General features: G+C 41.0%; 1 protein-coding gene across 1 annotated transcript; it reads right to left on the bottom strand.

Moving 5' to 3' along the window:
• Positions 1-241: 241 nt before the first annotated feature.
• LOC110537946 (ferritin, middle subunit) lies at positions 242-2,885 on the bottom strand. Its single transcript, XM_021624425.2, has 4 exons — positions 2,377-2,885; positions 1,843-1,989; positions 960-1,085; positions 242-671 (listed from the first exon to the last, which is right to left on the bottom strand). Exons 1-4 carry the CDS (start codon positions 2,476-2,478, stop codon positions 516-518), a joined length of 531 nt encoding a protein of 176 aa, XP_021480100.1. The 5' UTR covers positions 2,479-2,885; the 3' UTR covers positions 242-515.
• Positions 2,886-12,718: the final 9,833 nt, after the last annotated feature.

The following is a 12,718-nucleotide window of genomic DNA, read 5'->3' as shown; positions in this document are numbered from 1 at the left end:
TTTATGGTACCTGAATAGACATGACACCATTACAAGTTATGTAACAGCCCTTATAAAGCTCATGTCAACCTAATATGACCCTCAGTCACTGTAGTAGGACTACAATTGTCAGTATTTATCATTTCTATAGAGAAATTCATGCCCAGATGGTAGACTGGGCTCATGGCAGTTGGACAAAAATATATAAACGCAACAAGTATCGTCAGTCTCATGTGACATTCATACACAGTAAACAACTGAATCCAGCTCAAAAAAGGTTTTATTCCTCAACTTCAATATGAGAAGTCACACCTAGTGAAAAAGATCCTTGTGTTTTAAGTATTGAAATGCTCAGTAAGACAGCGCAACGGAATAGTACAAACTTTTACAATACACCTCCCTGCCAATAACAAATTTGTCAACATTACAGCTGTTATGCTCTCCCCTCCTTATAAATGCAAAGCCAGCAGAATAGAGCAGAAAGACCAGGAGTCCTGGTCTGAGGCTGGAGGCCGTAGCCTGGGGATGGAAGTGGTTTAGCTCTGGCCTCCCAGGGTGTGCTTGTCAAACAGGTACTCTGCCATCTTGTTTTTGACAGCATCCATCTTGGTGAGGTTGGTGATGTGGTCTCCCAGCTTCTTAATGGCCTCCACCTGCTCATTCAGGTAATGGGTCTCCAGGAAGTCACACAGCTAAAGAGGGATAACACAGGTCAGACAAGATAATGACTACATACTACTGTAAATACAGTAACACAAGAGCCTGGTGGTAATGGCATGGTAAGGGCAGACGGACAACTCAATGAGGTGTTCGCAGATGTCTAACTGCTGCATTGTGTGTGTGTATTGTGTGCATGTAAGTGGCAGGTCACACAATCCTGTGTCATTAGTTAGCAGAGCTAAAACAACCTGATCATCTCCTGAGACAGTACCTGTATTCTATGTGATACATACATGTGTTGTGGTTCCACCATAACTTACATGGGGGTCAACCTTGTCAGAGGCAATCTTGTGCAGGTCCAGCAGGGCCTGGTTCACATTCTTCTCCAGCTGCAGAGCACACTGCATGGCCTCCAGCCCATTGCCCCACTCATCACGTTCTGGCTTCTACACAGGTCAGAGAGAACACCGGAGGGTTAGGGACTACTAGCAGATGTTTCAATGCATACCTACCAACAGCCACCAGTTAGCCAGTATATCTGGCACATAAATGGATTAATGAACTGGAAACAAGTTAACAAAAAGATGGGGTCAATTTGTCACCACAAACAACCACATGCTTTAGTTCATGAAGCACACCGGTTGTGTGGCTCAGTCGGTAGAGCATGACGTTTACAACGCCAATGGGCATGGTTCACTTCCTACTGGGGACACCTATACATAAAATGTATGCACACATGGCCAAGTCAATTTTGCCATGCAGCACAGAGACAATGTAGTTTTAGTATAAACTAAGGGCTTTGCCATCCCAGAAACACAAATAAAAAATAAAAACTTCCCCCTGCTTAGGCCGCCATTCCAATGACGTCAAAACCCTGTACTCATAGACCTACAGTAAGCAGTCAGGCCACATCTTTAGCCGCCTTGCTCTAATACCAGGGCAGTCACTTAAGGCACACCTCAATGAACTCACTCAGCATTAGCATTAATGACAACTCATTCAAAATAACTCCAATACTTGAAGTAAACAGTTTAGAGATAAAAAAATAAAAAAACACCCCTAGAACCATAGCGTCCTTCATTTGTCCCTATAGATGAACCATTTGGGTCCATGAATAACCTTTAACTGAGAACTCTGGTCTATGTAGACCTTTTTGCTATCAGTCTACAATCTAAATGTGTTTTTCGACGCTCAGGGACTCACCTTGATGTCCTGGAGGAAAATGCGTCCACCTCGCTTGTTCTGGAAGGAGAGTAGCTTGTCGGCGTGCTCTCGCTCCTCGTCGCTGTTCTCCTTGAAGAAATGCGCGAAGCCAGACAGAGCCACATCGTCACGGGAGAAATAGAAAGCCTGGGTGGACAAACAAAACATTGTGGTTAGAAGAAAAGAGACATCCCAAACGTGACTGGTGTTAAGTTCTTGTGGCAACTAAACTTAATGACAAAGGCATGAATCAGTCGTCCGTAATGTACTTGGTAACCTGACAATTAACCTGTCAATGAGCTGTTACGCGCTCTGTGAAAGGTAGGATAGATTCCCGGGTTCATTTGGATGCTATACATACCTGAAGGCAATTAATAGCCTTGCCAAGTATAACTCAAATAAGTACTTTACGGAGTTTTGGCTATTAATTATCTAAGCCAACAGAAAAAGGTCTGGTGAAAAAAAGCCATTTAGGCCCAGGCATTATAATACACAGGTAAATCAACAAAACGGTCATCTTGGCAGACGCCTTACCATTGAAGTGTAGGTGTAGGAGGCAAACATCTCCAAGTTGATCATCCGGTTGATGGCAGCTTCGCAATCGTGGTGATAGTTCTGGCGGATCTGAGACTCCATTTTGGCAGATTTTCTTTTATATCAAAATTAACGGTACAAAAATAGAGTTTCTTCGACTATTTTGCTATTACAGTTCAAGTAAGTGTTACGTTATCAATCCGGAATGTTCAATATTGGGAGACGAAGGCAGAGGAGTTCCGTTCAATCACTGTTGAAGCAAGAACTTCTTCATGCGTCTTCTCAGACTTGTGAACTAGAAGGAGCTTTGTTCGCTCTATTTATTGTCCCAAACGGAATACGTCAGTGAATTCCACCTTCACAGAGCGTAGCCAATCACCTTTAGAATATCAACAGGAACTAGGCAGATAATTTGATGACGATCCCACTGACCTGAAGCAAAGAGTATTTATTATATTGACAAGAGAGCCGAGTGACCACTCTAACAATGGAAATACATGTGCTCAACGATTGAAGACAGGCAAGATCAGGTGGGACCATTCTAGCCAATGAGAGTGCAGGTACGCGTGTGAACAACACACAGAACGAAACGTCGTTTTGCTCAAAGTTGCCGGAATGACACGTGCCACGTGCATCCACACGTGCATCCTCAAGTAATTTGACACTCTGTTATATACCTCCACACAAAAACGGGTTTATCTCACGCGGACAGATTTTGGCGGAGTAAATGCTCTCGCCTCGACCTCTTCATCTTAGTCTGTTTAAAAAAAGTACTTTTGTTCTATGACATGCTTGGCATTTCTTTTTGACTAAATGAAGTGTCATGCTTAAAGGATACATTTGGGTGAGGATGTAACTCGATCTTCTAGCATTCCAAAGGTTGCTTGTTTGAAACTCGTCACAGACAACTTTTGCATTTTTGCTAATTCGCAACTTTGCAACTTTTCAGTTACTTTGCCACTACTTAGCATGTTAGCTAAACCTTCCCCTAACCATAACCCTTTAACCTAACTCCTGACCTTAACCTTAGACCTAACCTTAACTCTTAACCCCTAGCCTAGCTAACTTTAGCCACCTAGCTAATCTATTTTAATTTTGAGATTCTTCAAATAACCACCCTTTGCCTTGATGACAGCTTTGCAAATGCGTGGCATTCTCTCGACCAGCTTCACCTGGAATGCTTTTCCAACCATCTTGAAGGAGTTCTCACATATGCTGAGCACTTGTTGGCTGCTTTTCCTTCACTCTGCGGTCCGACTCATTCCAAACCATCTCAATTTTGTTGAGGTCGGGGGATTGTAGAAGCCAGGTCATCTGATGCAGCACTCCATCACTCCTTCTTGGTAAAATAGGCCTTACACAGCCTGGAGGTGTGTTGGGTAATTGTCCTTTTGAAAAACAAATGATCATCCCACTAAGCCCAAACCAGATGGGATGGTGTATTGCTGCATAATGCTGTGGTAGCCATTCTGGTTTAGTGTCACCAGCAAAGCACCCCCACACCATAACACCTCCTCCTGCATGCTTTATGGTAGGAACTACACATGCAGAGATCTGTTCACTCACACCGCGTCTCACAAAGATACGGCTGCTGGAACCAAAAATCTAAAATTTCGACTCCCCAGACCAAAGGACAAATTTCCACCGGTCCATTGCTCATGATTCTTGGCCCAAGCAAATCTCTTATTATTATTATTATTGGTGTCTTTTAGTAGTGGTTTCTTTGCAACAATTCAACCATGAAGGCCCAATTCACACAGTATCCTCTGGACAGTTGATGTTGAGATGTGTCTGGTACGTGAACTCTGAAGCATTTACTTGGGCTGCAATTTTTGAGGCTGGTAACTAATGAACTCATCCTCTGCAGCAGAGGTAACTCTGGGTCTTCCATTCCTGTGGAGGTCCTCATGAGAGCCAGTTTAATCATAGCACATTATGTTTTCTGTGTCTGCACTTGAAGAAACTTTCAAAGTTCTTGAAATTTTTCGGATTGACTGACCTTCATGTCAGTCAATGATGGACTGTCATTTCTCTTTACTTATATGAGCTGTTCTTACCATAATATAGTGTTTTACCAAATAGTGCTATCTTCTGTATACACCCCCCCCCCCCCCCCCCCCCCCCTACCTTGTCACAACACAACTGATTGGCTCAAACGCATTAAGAAGGAAGGAAATTCCGCAAATTAACTTTTAATAAGAAGGCACACCTGTTAATTGAAATGTATTCCAGGTGACTACCTCATGAGGCTGGTTGAGAGAAAGCCAAGAGTGTGCAAAGCTGTCATCAAGGCAAAGGGTATCTTTTCAAGAATCTCAAGTATAAAATATGCTTTTTTGGATACTACATGATTCCATATGTGTTATTTCATAGTTTTGATGTAGGAGTAGGTGTTCTTAAACTTTTGACCGGTAGTGTATACATATTTTTTTGTCTAATAAACAATCCAAACAGCCTACCCGACGGCTCGGAGGCATCTGCATGGTCCTAAAGCACACTATTGCCTCGTTTTGTATCACATTCCAATGTTAAACTGTGGAGGGGACAAAAATGCATGTCCCCCCTGTCCCCAGTGAAAATTGCACCCCTGCTTATTCCTGTCATAACCTCCTGTTGGTTCTACTACAGTATGGAATGACTCAGGCTCTGCCCTGGCTGTATTTCTGCCTTGTCATTGTGACTCAGCATTCTGGAGTCTCAAGCAGAGATGGAAGAGGAAGCAAGACAGCCCACTCCTTCATTTTCCCCCAATGGAAGTCAATTAACTAAGCAGACCACTATGGCATTGTTGTCTGCTTAAGGGGCCACCTCCTTAAGCAGGCAGTTCACTCAGGCCGTTTACCACTGTCTTCATTTTTCCACCATTGTTTGTCTCAATGTAGTTCTGTTCTATTATCACAGTGACAATGGTGGAAGGTGACAGAGTTTTGTGACTGCAGAAACAGACATGAGGGGTGATGAATGGGTGAAGACCGGCTGATACCAGATTTGAAGAAAAGGAAAAAGGGAAGAAGGAGAGAACAGCAGGAACAAACACTATACTATGCAATTTACATATCCTGTGTAACTTACTAAGGCATTTTTAAACAAATAGCTGTTTCTGGTGAATTAAGGTAAAATACAACAACTTTCCTGAAAATGTTGTCAATTTAGTCAATCAGAACTCAAATAGCAATATATTTCTGTATTACTTTAAACTGTTTGTCTAACTATAACAGTTCACGAAGTCACCACCAATGTCAAAACCCATTATTCTATTTATGTTCCCTTCACCATGTTTGGTTAGTACATGGTCTGGAGATTACTAATTTCTTTATATATATTAGTATTTTCTCTCTCTTTATTGAGATCAGGATGAATACAGATCTGAAGGCGTAGGCAGGGTTTGAATCCATGCCGCAAAGGGCCATGTGTGGTCCAGAGTCAGCAGCATTACCACTAGACCAGAATATGGCACAAAATTAATGTCTAATACTCAATTAACTTAATAGGAGTCGAGGCACTTAAAGTCAAGAAACTGCTGACTTGATTACACACTTTAATTGCAGTATGAATTCATTAAAAAGTATACATACATACTTGTAAAGGAAATCATGTCCAGTCCTAATAAGCTGAAGATTCTATAATGAATAAAATTAAACAAGTGTTGTGTTAGTCTTGCTGAAAACAGAGAGGCTGATTACTTTGTTGTAGTGAAAGTGAACTGGGATAGAAATACATTATCAATCCAATTAAAGTGAGTGTCGCGATGCCACCTTTGGACCAACTACATTAAGTGTAAAGGCTTGGATAGGCCTATGGCTCAGAATATGGAATAGAATGTGAATAGTGGGCTACTCACTCAAGTATTCATTAAAATATGCAGTAGCCTGTAGGTTCTGGGCAGAAGCCCAAAAACCGTGAAGTTGATCGATCCCCATTGAGGGAGGAGCCGATTTTTTGTATATGACAGTAAAATATTCTTATAATAACTATAACATTTGTTGGCACCTTCAATTCTTGCACATTTTCTCATAAAAAGTATATTTTAACTCAACTTCTATCTAGGATGTAAACACAGCCTCAAGTGAGGTCTGAAAACTCAAACTGTTTGCTGTATGTGTTTGAGGAACTCTCAAAGACTGAAATAAGATAAACATCTGTTTTTGAGTGCACTTGAAAAGTGCAGCATGCAATACAAATTGTCCCATGAAGAGGTAACTCCGTTCACCATTTAGACCAAATAATTTTTTTAAGCTAGCCAATGTTAGTTTGACTAGCCTAGCCTGCTACTGTAACTGTTAATTTGCCTGCTCATGAGGCTAGTGTTTCATTAGCTATCTGTCAGTGCCATTTTTTAAATCATGTTTTGGTCTGATTACATGTCTCTTTTCAAGTAAGAAGCTGCAGGCTTAAAGAAACATTCAATCATATACTTTGATTAGAAAGCCAAATAAAAGCATATAGAAAGATGTGTGTGTCATGTATGCTAGAATGGAGGTTCAAAATCTAAGATGCATATGCAAATGATCCAACACAGCATATTCTACACATATACTGTAGCACACCTTGCAATACAATGTTCTCTAAAAAACAACTGGGAGAAATGTATAAAATTTGGTCTGCAATTGTAACAGTTTAATTTTAAACCGTCCCCTCGCCCATACCCGGGCGCGAACCAGGGACCTTCTGCACACATCAACAGTCACCCTCGAAGCATCGTTACCCATCGCTCCACAAAAGCCACGGCCCTTGCAGAGCAAGGGGAACTACTACTTCAAGGTCTCAGAGCAAGTGACGTCACTGATTGAAACGCTATTTAGCGCCCACGCTAACTAAGCTAGCCGTTTCACATCCGTTACACAATAAGATAACTAGAGTTTGATTTCTAAACCAGATGACAACATAATTCTATTCACTGCATGTTACAATAGTAAAACAATATATTTGTCACATTGATTCTATATTGAATTTAATCTTCGAGATGGTCTAGCGAGCACATGTATCTGTGGTTGGTGCTCTTCAACTCTAAAATGCACTATACCCCTCAAACTCAACTCTGGACCAAGAATCCAGTTCCATTGTTCCCCTCTTATCAGGGACTGATTTAGACCTGGGACACCAGGTGTGTGCAATTAATTATCAGATAGAACAGAAAACCAGCAGGCTCTGGATCTCGTAGGGTAAATTGAATACTCCTGCATTAGATTGTGTAAGGCAAAACCTGCAAAGAAAAGGCAACAGGCAAATGCACAAACACTAGAGAAAACTAAGAAATATATTTTGATTTGCTATCTACCTGCATTTTCTCTGGTATTTCTAGAACCACCTGCAACTGGACACCCACATGTTTAAGGTAACTGGTTTCCAGATTTGGGAACAAAGAGAGTACAGCGAATACCAGGTTAGTTGTAGAATCTATTGCAGTGTTTTGATTAGGTTAACCTGTAATGTCCAGAAATGCTGGATAACAACAATCTTTGGTTATATCATATATAGTTAGCTACAATCTATGGATTTTTTTTGGCCATGGGGCAGAGAGAAAAATGTTGCAGTTTTAGAGCTCAGGGATTCTTAAAAGATGGGACAATCAACTTTTTTTCCACAAATTTTTGTCTTAAGTTTAACAAAATGTGAAGTTTATATTTTGACAGAGCAAAGTATCAGCTATTAACACCATGTAAAGGAACAACCATTTTTTTCATTAAATGCAACTAAGTGGATTTATGTTAACTCTGTCAGACACCATAATAGGCATTTCATTTGCACCATTATTGTCAAACAAGTGTTTAAAGGCCTTGATTGTTTAATGCTAACATTTAGATTATTCATAAATGTGTAATACAAATCTCCAATTTTGTTTTACAGCTATATTAAATGCTTCAGAGCTAATTTAGTTTAAAATCTGGCATGGTTTTCTAGATCTTGAACATAAAATAACAATTATTAAGCTAACATTATCCCTTAGATCTAGCACAGCAAATACATTAATTGTTGACGCTTATGTTGCAGAACAGTGATTACAATTTTTGTTCAGAATATTCACAACAAAATAAATACATCTTAAGGGTGTTAGTTCCTCTGTAGAGATTTGAGAACCTTCCAGAAGGACAACCATCTCTGCAGCACTCCACCAATCAGGCCTTTATGGTAGAGTGTCCAGACGGAAGCCACTTCTCAGTAAAAGGCACATGACAGCCCGCTTGGCGTTTGCCAAAAGGCACCTAATGGACTCTTAGACCATGAGAAGCAAGATCATCTGGTCTGATGAAACTAAGATTGAACTCTTTGGCCTGAATGCCAAGCTTCATATCTGGAGGAAACCTGGCATCATCCCTACGGTGAAGCATGGTGGTGGCAGCATCATGCTGTGGGGATGTTTTTCAGAGGCAGGGATTGGGACACTAGTCAGGATTGAGGGACAGTTGAACGAAGCAACGTACAGAGAGATCCTTGTTGAAAACCTGCTCCAGAGCGCTCAAGACCTCAGACTGAGTGAAGGTTCACCTTCACTAAACCTCAAGAAGACTTGAGGCTGTAATCGCTGCCAAAGGTGCTTCAACAAAGTATTGAGTAAAGGCTTTGAATACCAGTGGTTGAAAAAGTACCCAATTGTTATACTTTAGTAAAAGTAAAGGTACCGTAATAGAAAATGACTCAAGTAAAAGTGAAACTCACCCAGTAAAATCCTACTTGAGTGAAAGTCTAAAATAATTTTGTTTTAAATATACTTAACCCTTGTGTAGTCTTAACATTCTGTATACTACCCTTGTCTTAAGGGTAAAAAAGGGCATGCCTTCACTAAACCCCTAAAATGAAGCAGGTTAATTGTATTTTAAACCCCAAATCTATTTCGCATGAAGAAACAACCTGTCATGCATCACAAACTTTGTGAATATCTGGGTTTTCCCTCTTCACAATGCAGAAAGACTGCAGTTATTCAGTGGACACCACTCGTTTTATTACAACATAGCTGTCATAATTGTTTTCTTTACTAAAGTAGAGGTTTATTATTATTATTATTATTGTTGCTAAAGGAACTACATAGGTGTTAACATATTTTTTTTTGCAAGAGATAGCACTTGTATTGCCTAAGAAAGTAGCAGAAACGTGCAGAAAGTAATTCTGAATGCATTTAATTGAAGGGAAATAATAATAGTCTTGAACGTTTTTGGTAACATAGTAGTAACGTAGTGTTATATTCTTATATACTGTACAGTTAGGAATTCACCTAAAAAATACTAGTCTTCTACCATTTTTTTAAACCTTTCCCCCCACCCACAAGGTGTATAAACAACAACAATGAATATAAAATTAGATAATAGATACAAAACAAACAAATCATCTCTAATTAGCACATGTAGGACAGTATGCATGTGTTAGCATGGACTTTGTAGATGTATTTGTCACATGTGCAGCACATAGTATTTATTTTACAGTCCTTCTTTGGGGGGCAGAATTGGCATCTCCTCCTCTTGCCTGGCCCAGCTGCAGCCTCAGGTGGAACAGGACAAAATTCAGCCCCCTGAACAGCTTTCACAAGCACTGTAGAGGCTGTTGTGCGGGGGAGGTGCTCCCTTCTTTGAATATGTGGGGTTACAAGTGCCTTTCCCAGCTGCTCTGCTTATCAGTCATCCAGGTAGGGCTTATCTTGTTCCATATCACTAAGGCATTGTATGAGGACACATCAATGAAGTTGTGTAAGATGACCAGGGGCCAGCAGGCAGTCATCCTCCTGCAGCTGTAAGTTCCAATTACCTTGTTCAGTTTGTCAAAGCCTCCTTTGTCGTGGTTGTAGTCCAGGATGATGGCTGGCTTCCTGTCCTTACTATCACTGATCTCAGCCATTTTGTGCAGTGTGCTCAGGAGGACCACATTCTTGTTCCTCCTTGGTAGGTAAGAAACTAGAGTGGTGGTGGGCGTGAAGGTAAACTTTGATGTGAAGGCCTCTCTCTCCCTTGTTGTTAGGAATGCAGGGGGGAGCTCAGGCTTGTTCTTTATAACTTTGCCAACCATGGTGTTCTTCCTCTTCAGGAGCTGCTGGCTGAGTTCATAAGAGGTGAAGAAATTGTCACACGTGACATTGTGCCCCCTCAGTCCATCTGTCACATCAAGCACAACCCCCATCCCCTGGTTCTTCTCTGGGCCTCCACCGGTCGGCTTCCCTGTGTAGACTTGCATCTTCCAAGCGTAGTTGGATTGTGCGTCACAGGCCACCCATATCTTGATGCCATACTTTGCTGGCTTGCTGGGCATATACTGCCAGAAAGGACAGCAACCTTGTGACAAAAGAGATTACTATCAGTAATTAGTATCAGTGTCACAGAAAACAATCACATAAATCAATGATATTACAGCAATATAAAATAAAATTGACAGTGAAAATCATTTACATTACAGATATGAGAATAATTACTTCTGAATGGATCCAGTTGTTCATCCACTGTTCCTTCAGGCCCAGGGTTGTAGAGGTATGGCAGACACTCCACCCACTTCTCCCAGACCTCTGTTATGGCCGCCAGTTTGTCTCTCACACGTTTTGCATCTCTTTTCTCACGGTATCAAATCGTAGCATTCTTCGTGGTATTGAAAATCGCCCTTCCACTCTCTGCATCTCAGAGACTATATGTAGCTTCGTCTCGGGACCTATACACTCCAGCTAAGATTCAGCAGCATTCTTCTTCTTCAGATACCACCTCCTCTTCTAAATCATTGTTCTCTTGTTCCTCCTGGACATCGGAAAAAATCTGATCTACAACCTGTTGGGCGCTGAAACGTGCACTCATGGCTTCAGCAAAGAGAGACCTGGGAGGACTGTCATCTGCAGCACCTTTATAGCCTCTGACTGTGTTCCACATTAGTAAACAATGCTGTCAAGAAATGTTTATTTTGTCTGTGAACTAGAGTCATTTGTGGGGTCGTGGAGGAGAGATGCTGCACATGCACAAGAAAGTTTTAGTTTTGTCTTGAGTTCAGTCAGTAGCACACAATCTCAATTTCTCATTGTGTGTGTCTTTGTGGTTTATGTGGTGTGTAAATGATTTTCAAACTGCAGGGTCAAAAATGACCCTAAGACAATCTTTGTACCCTGGTGGTGTACAGCTTTCATGGAAATATGAACAAAGGCGATGTTTCACTTTGTCTAATGTTGGGGTCACTCTAGGAAAAGTCCTCAAATTTCAAGTTGAAGAAAGATCATTTAGGGGGTTTTCTCTGCTGTTAAATCATAGTGGCGGGTCAGTTTTACCCGTAAGAAAACACAAGGGTTATGTATCAAAAGTAAATGTAATTGCTGAAATATACTTAAGTATCAAAAGTAAAAGTATAAATAAATTCCTTATATAAAGCAAACCAGATGGCACCATTTTCTTGTTTTTTTTTCATTTACAGATGCTGCAACCCTCAGACATAATTTACAAACGAAGCATGTATTTAGTGCGTCATCAGATCAGAGGAAGCAGGGATAACCAGTGATGTTCTCTTGATAATTGTGTGAATTTAACAATTTTCCTGTCCTGCTAAGCATTCAAAATGTAACAAGTACTTTTGGGTGTCAGGGAACATGTATGGAGTAAAAAGTACATCATTTTCTTTAGGACTGTAGTGAAGTAAAAGTATAAAGTTGTCCAAAAAATAAATAATAAAGTACAGATACCCCCAAAAACGACTTAAGTCATACTTTCAAGTATTTATGCTTAAGTACTTTACATCACTGCTGAATACTTAAATAAATGTGATATTTCAGTTTTTACATTTTTTTTATTAAGTTGCTAACATTTCTAAACCTGTTTTTGCTTTGTCATTATGGGACACTGTGTGTAGATTGATGAGGGGAAAAAACAATATAATACATTTTAGAATAAGGCTGCACTCTCTTTCTGCACCTGCTTCTTGACTTGCTGCGTATTTGTGGCAGGATACTGCCTCTCAATATGGAAGCAGCAGAGAAAACCATCATCCAGACGGTCTAGGAACAGGGTCATCTACTCCACCGGAACACCACGACCAGCTGGCGCAACTGGGTACGGCCATGGATGAGGCCCTCCACATTCTCCACCACCTCGATACCATTAGCATGGCTCTCCATTCTTTTCCAGAGAGCCTGAACCCATGGAGGTACGGGCCACCCACCTCTCCACGGCAGAACAGCAGTATTCCATCATCATCGTTTTCCACCAAACCTTTTCTGGTTTCCATTTTACTGGCTGGCTCTCCCTCTGGTGTTGTCTCTACAGCTCTAATGGACTCCAGGGCCGCAGGGAACTTCATTGACCAGGCCCTCGCTTCCTCCCTGACCATAACTCCGCACCCGCTCTCCTCTCCTTTTCCCGTCCAAGCCCTGGAAAAGTAACCATTGGGATCT

Source organism: Oncorhynchus mykiss, chromosome 12 (genome assembly GCF_013265735.2).
Source record: "Oncorhynchus mykiss isolate Arlee chromosome 12, USDA_OmykA_1.1, whole genome shotgun sequence".
Lineage (NCBI taxonomy): Eukaryota > Metazoa > Chordata > Actinopteri > Salmoniformes > Salmonidae > Oncorhynchus > Oncorhynchus mykiss.
The sequence above is the reverse complement of the archived record's forward strand: the minus strand, read 5'-3'. Positions and strand labels throughout refer to the sequence as shown.

Bases quoted from the DNA above. Each gene is read 5' to 3' on its own strand.
- LOC110537946 (XM_021624425.2), bottom strand. From the start codon at position 2,478: ATGGAGTCTCAGATCCGCCAGAACTATCACCACGATTGCGAAGCTGCC. The intron at 1,990-2,376 runs GTAAGGCGTCTG...TTGTCCACCCAG, and splicing joins CCTACACCTACACTTCAATG to GCTTTCTATTTCTCCCGTGA. The intron at 1,086-1,842 runs GTGAGTCCCTGA...TGACCTGTGTAG, and splicing joins TTTTCCTCCAGGACATCAAG to AAGCCAGAACGTGATGAGTG.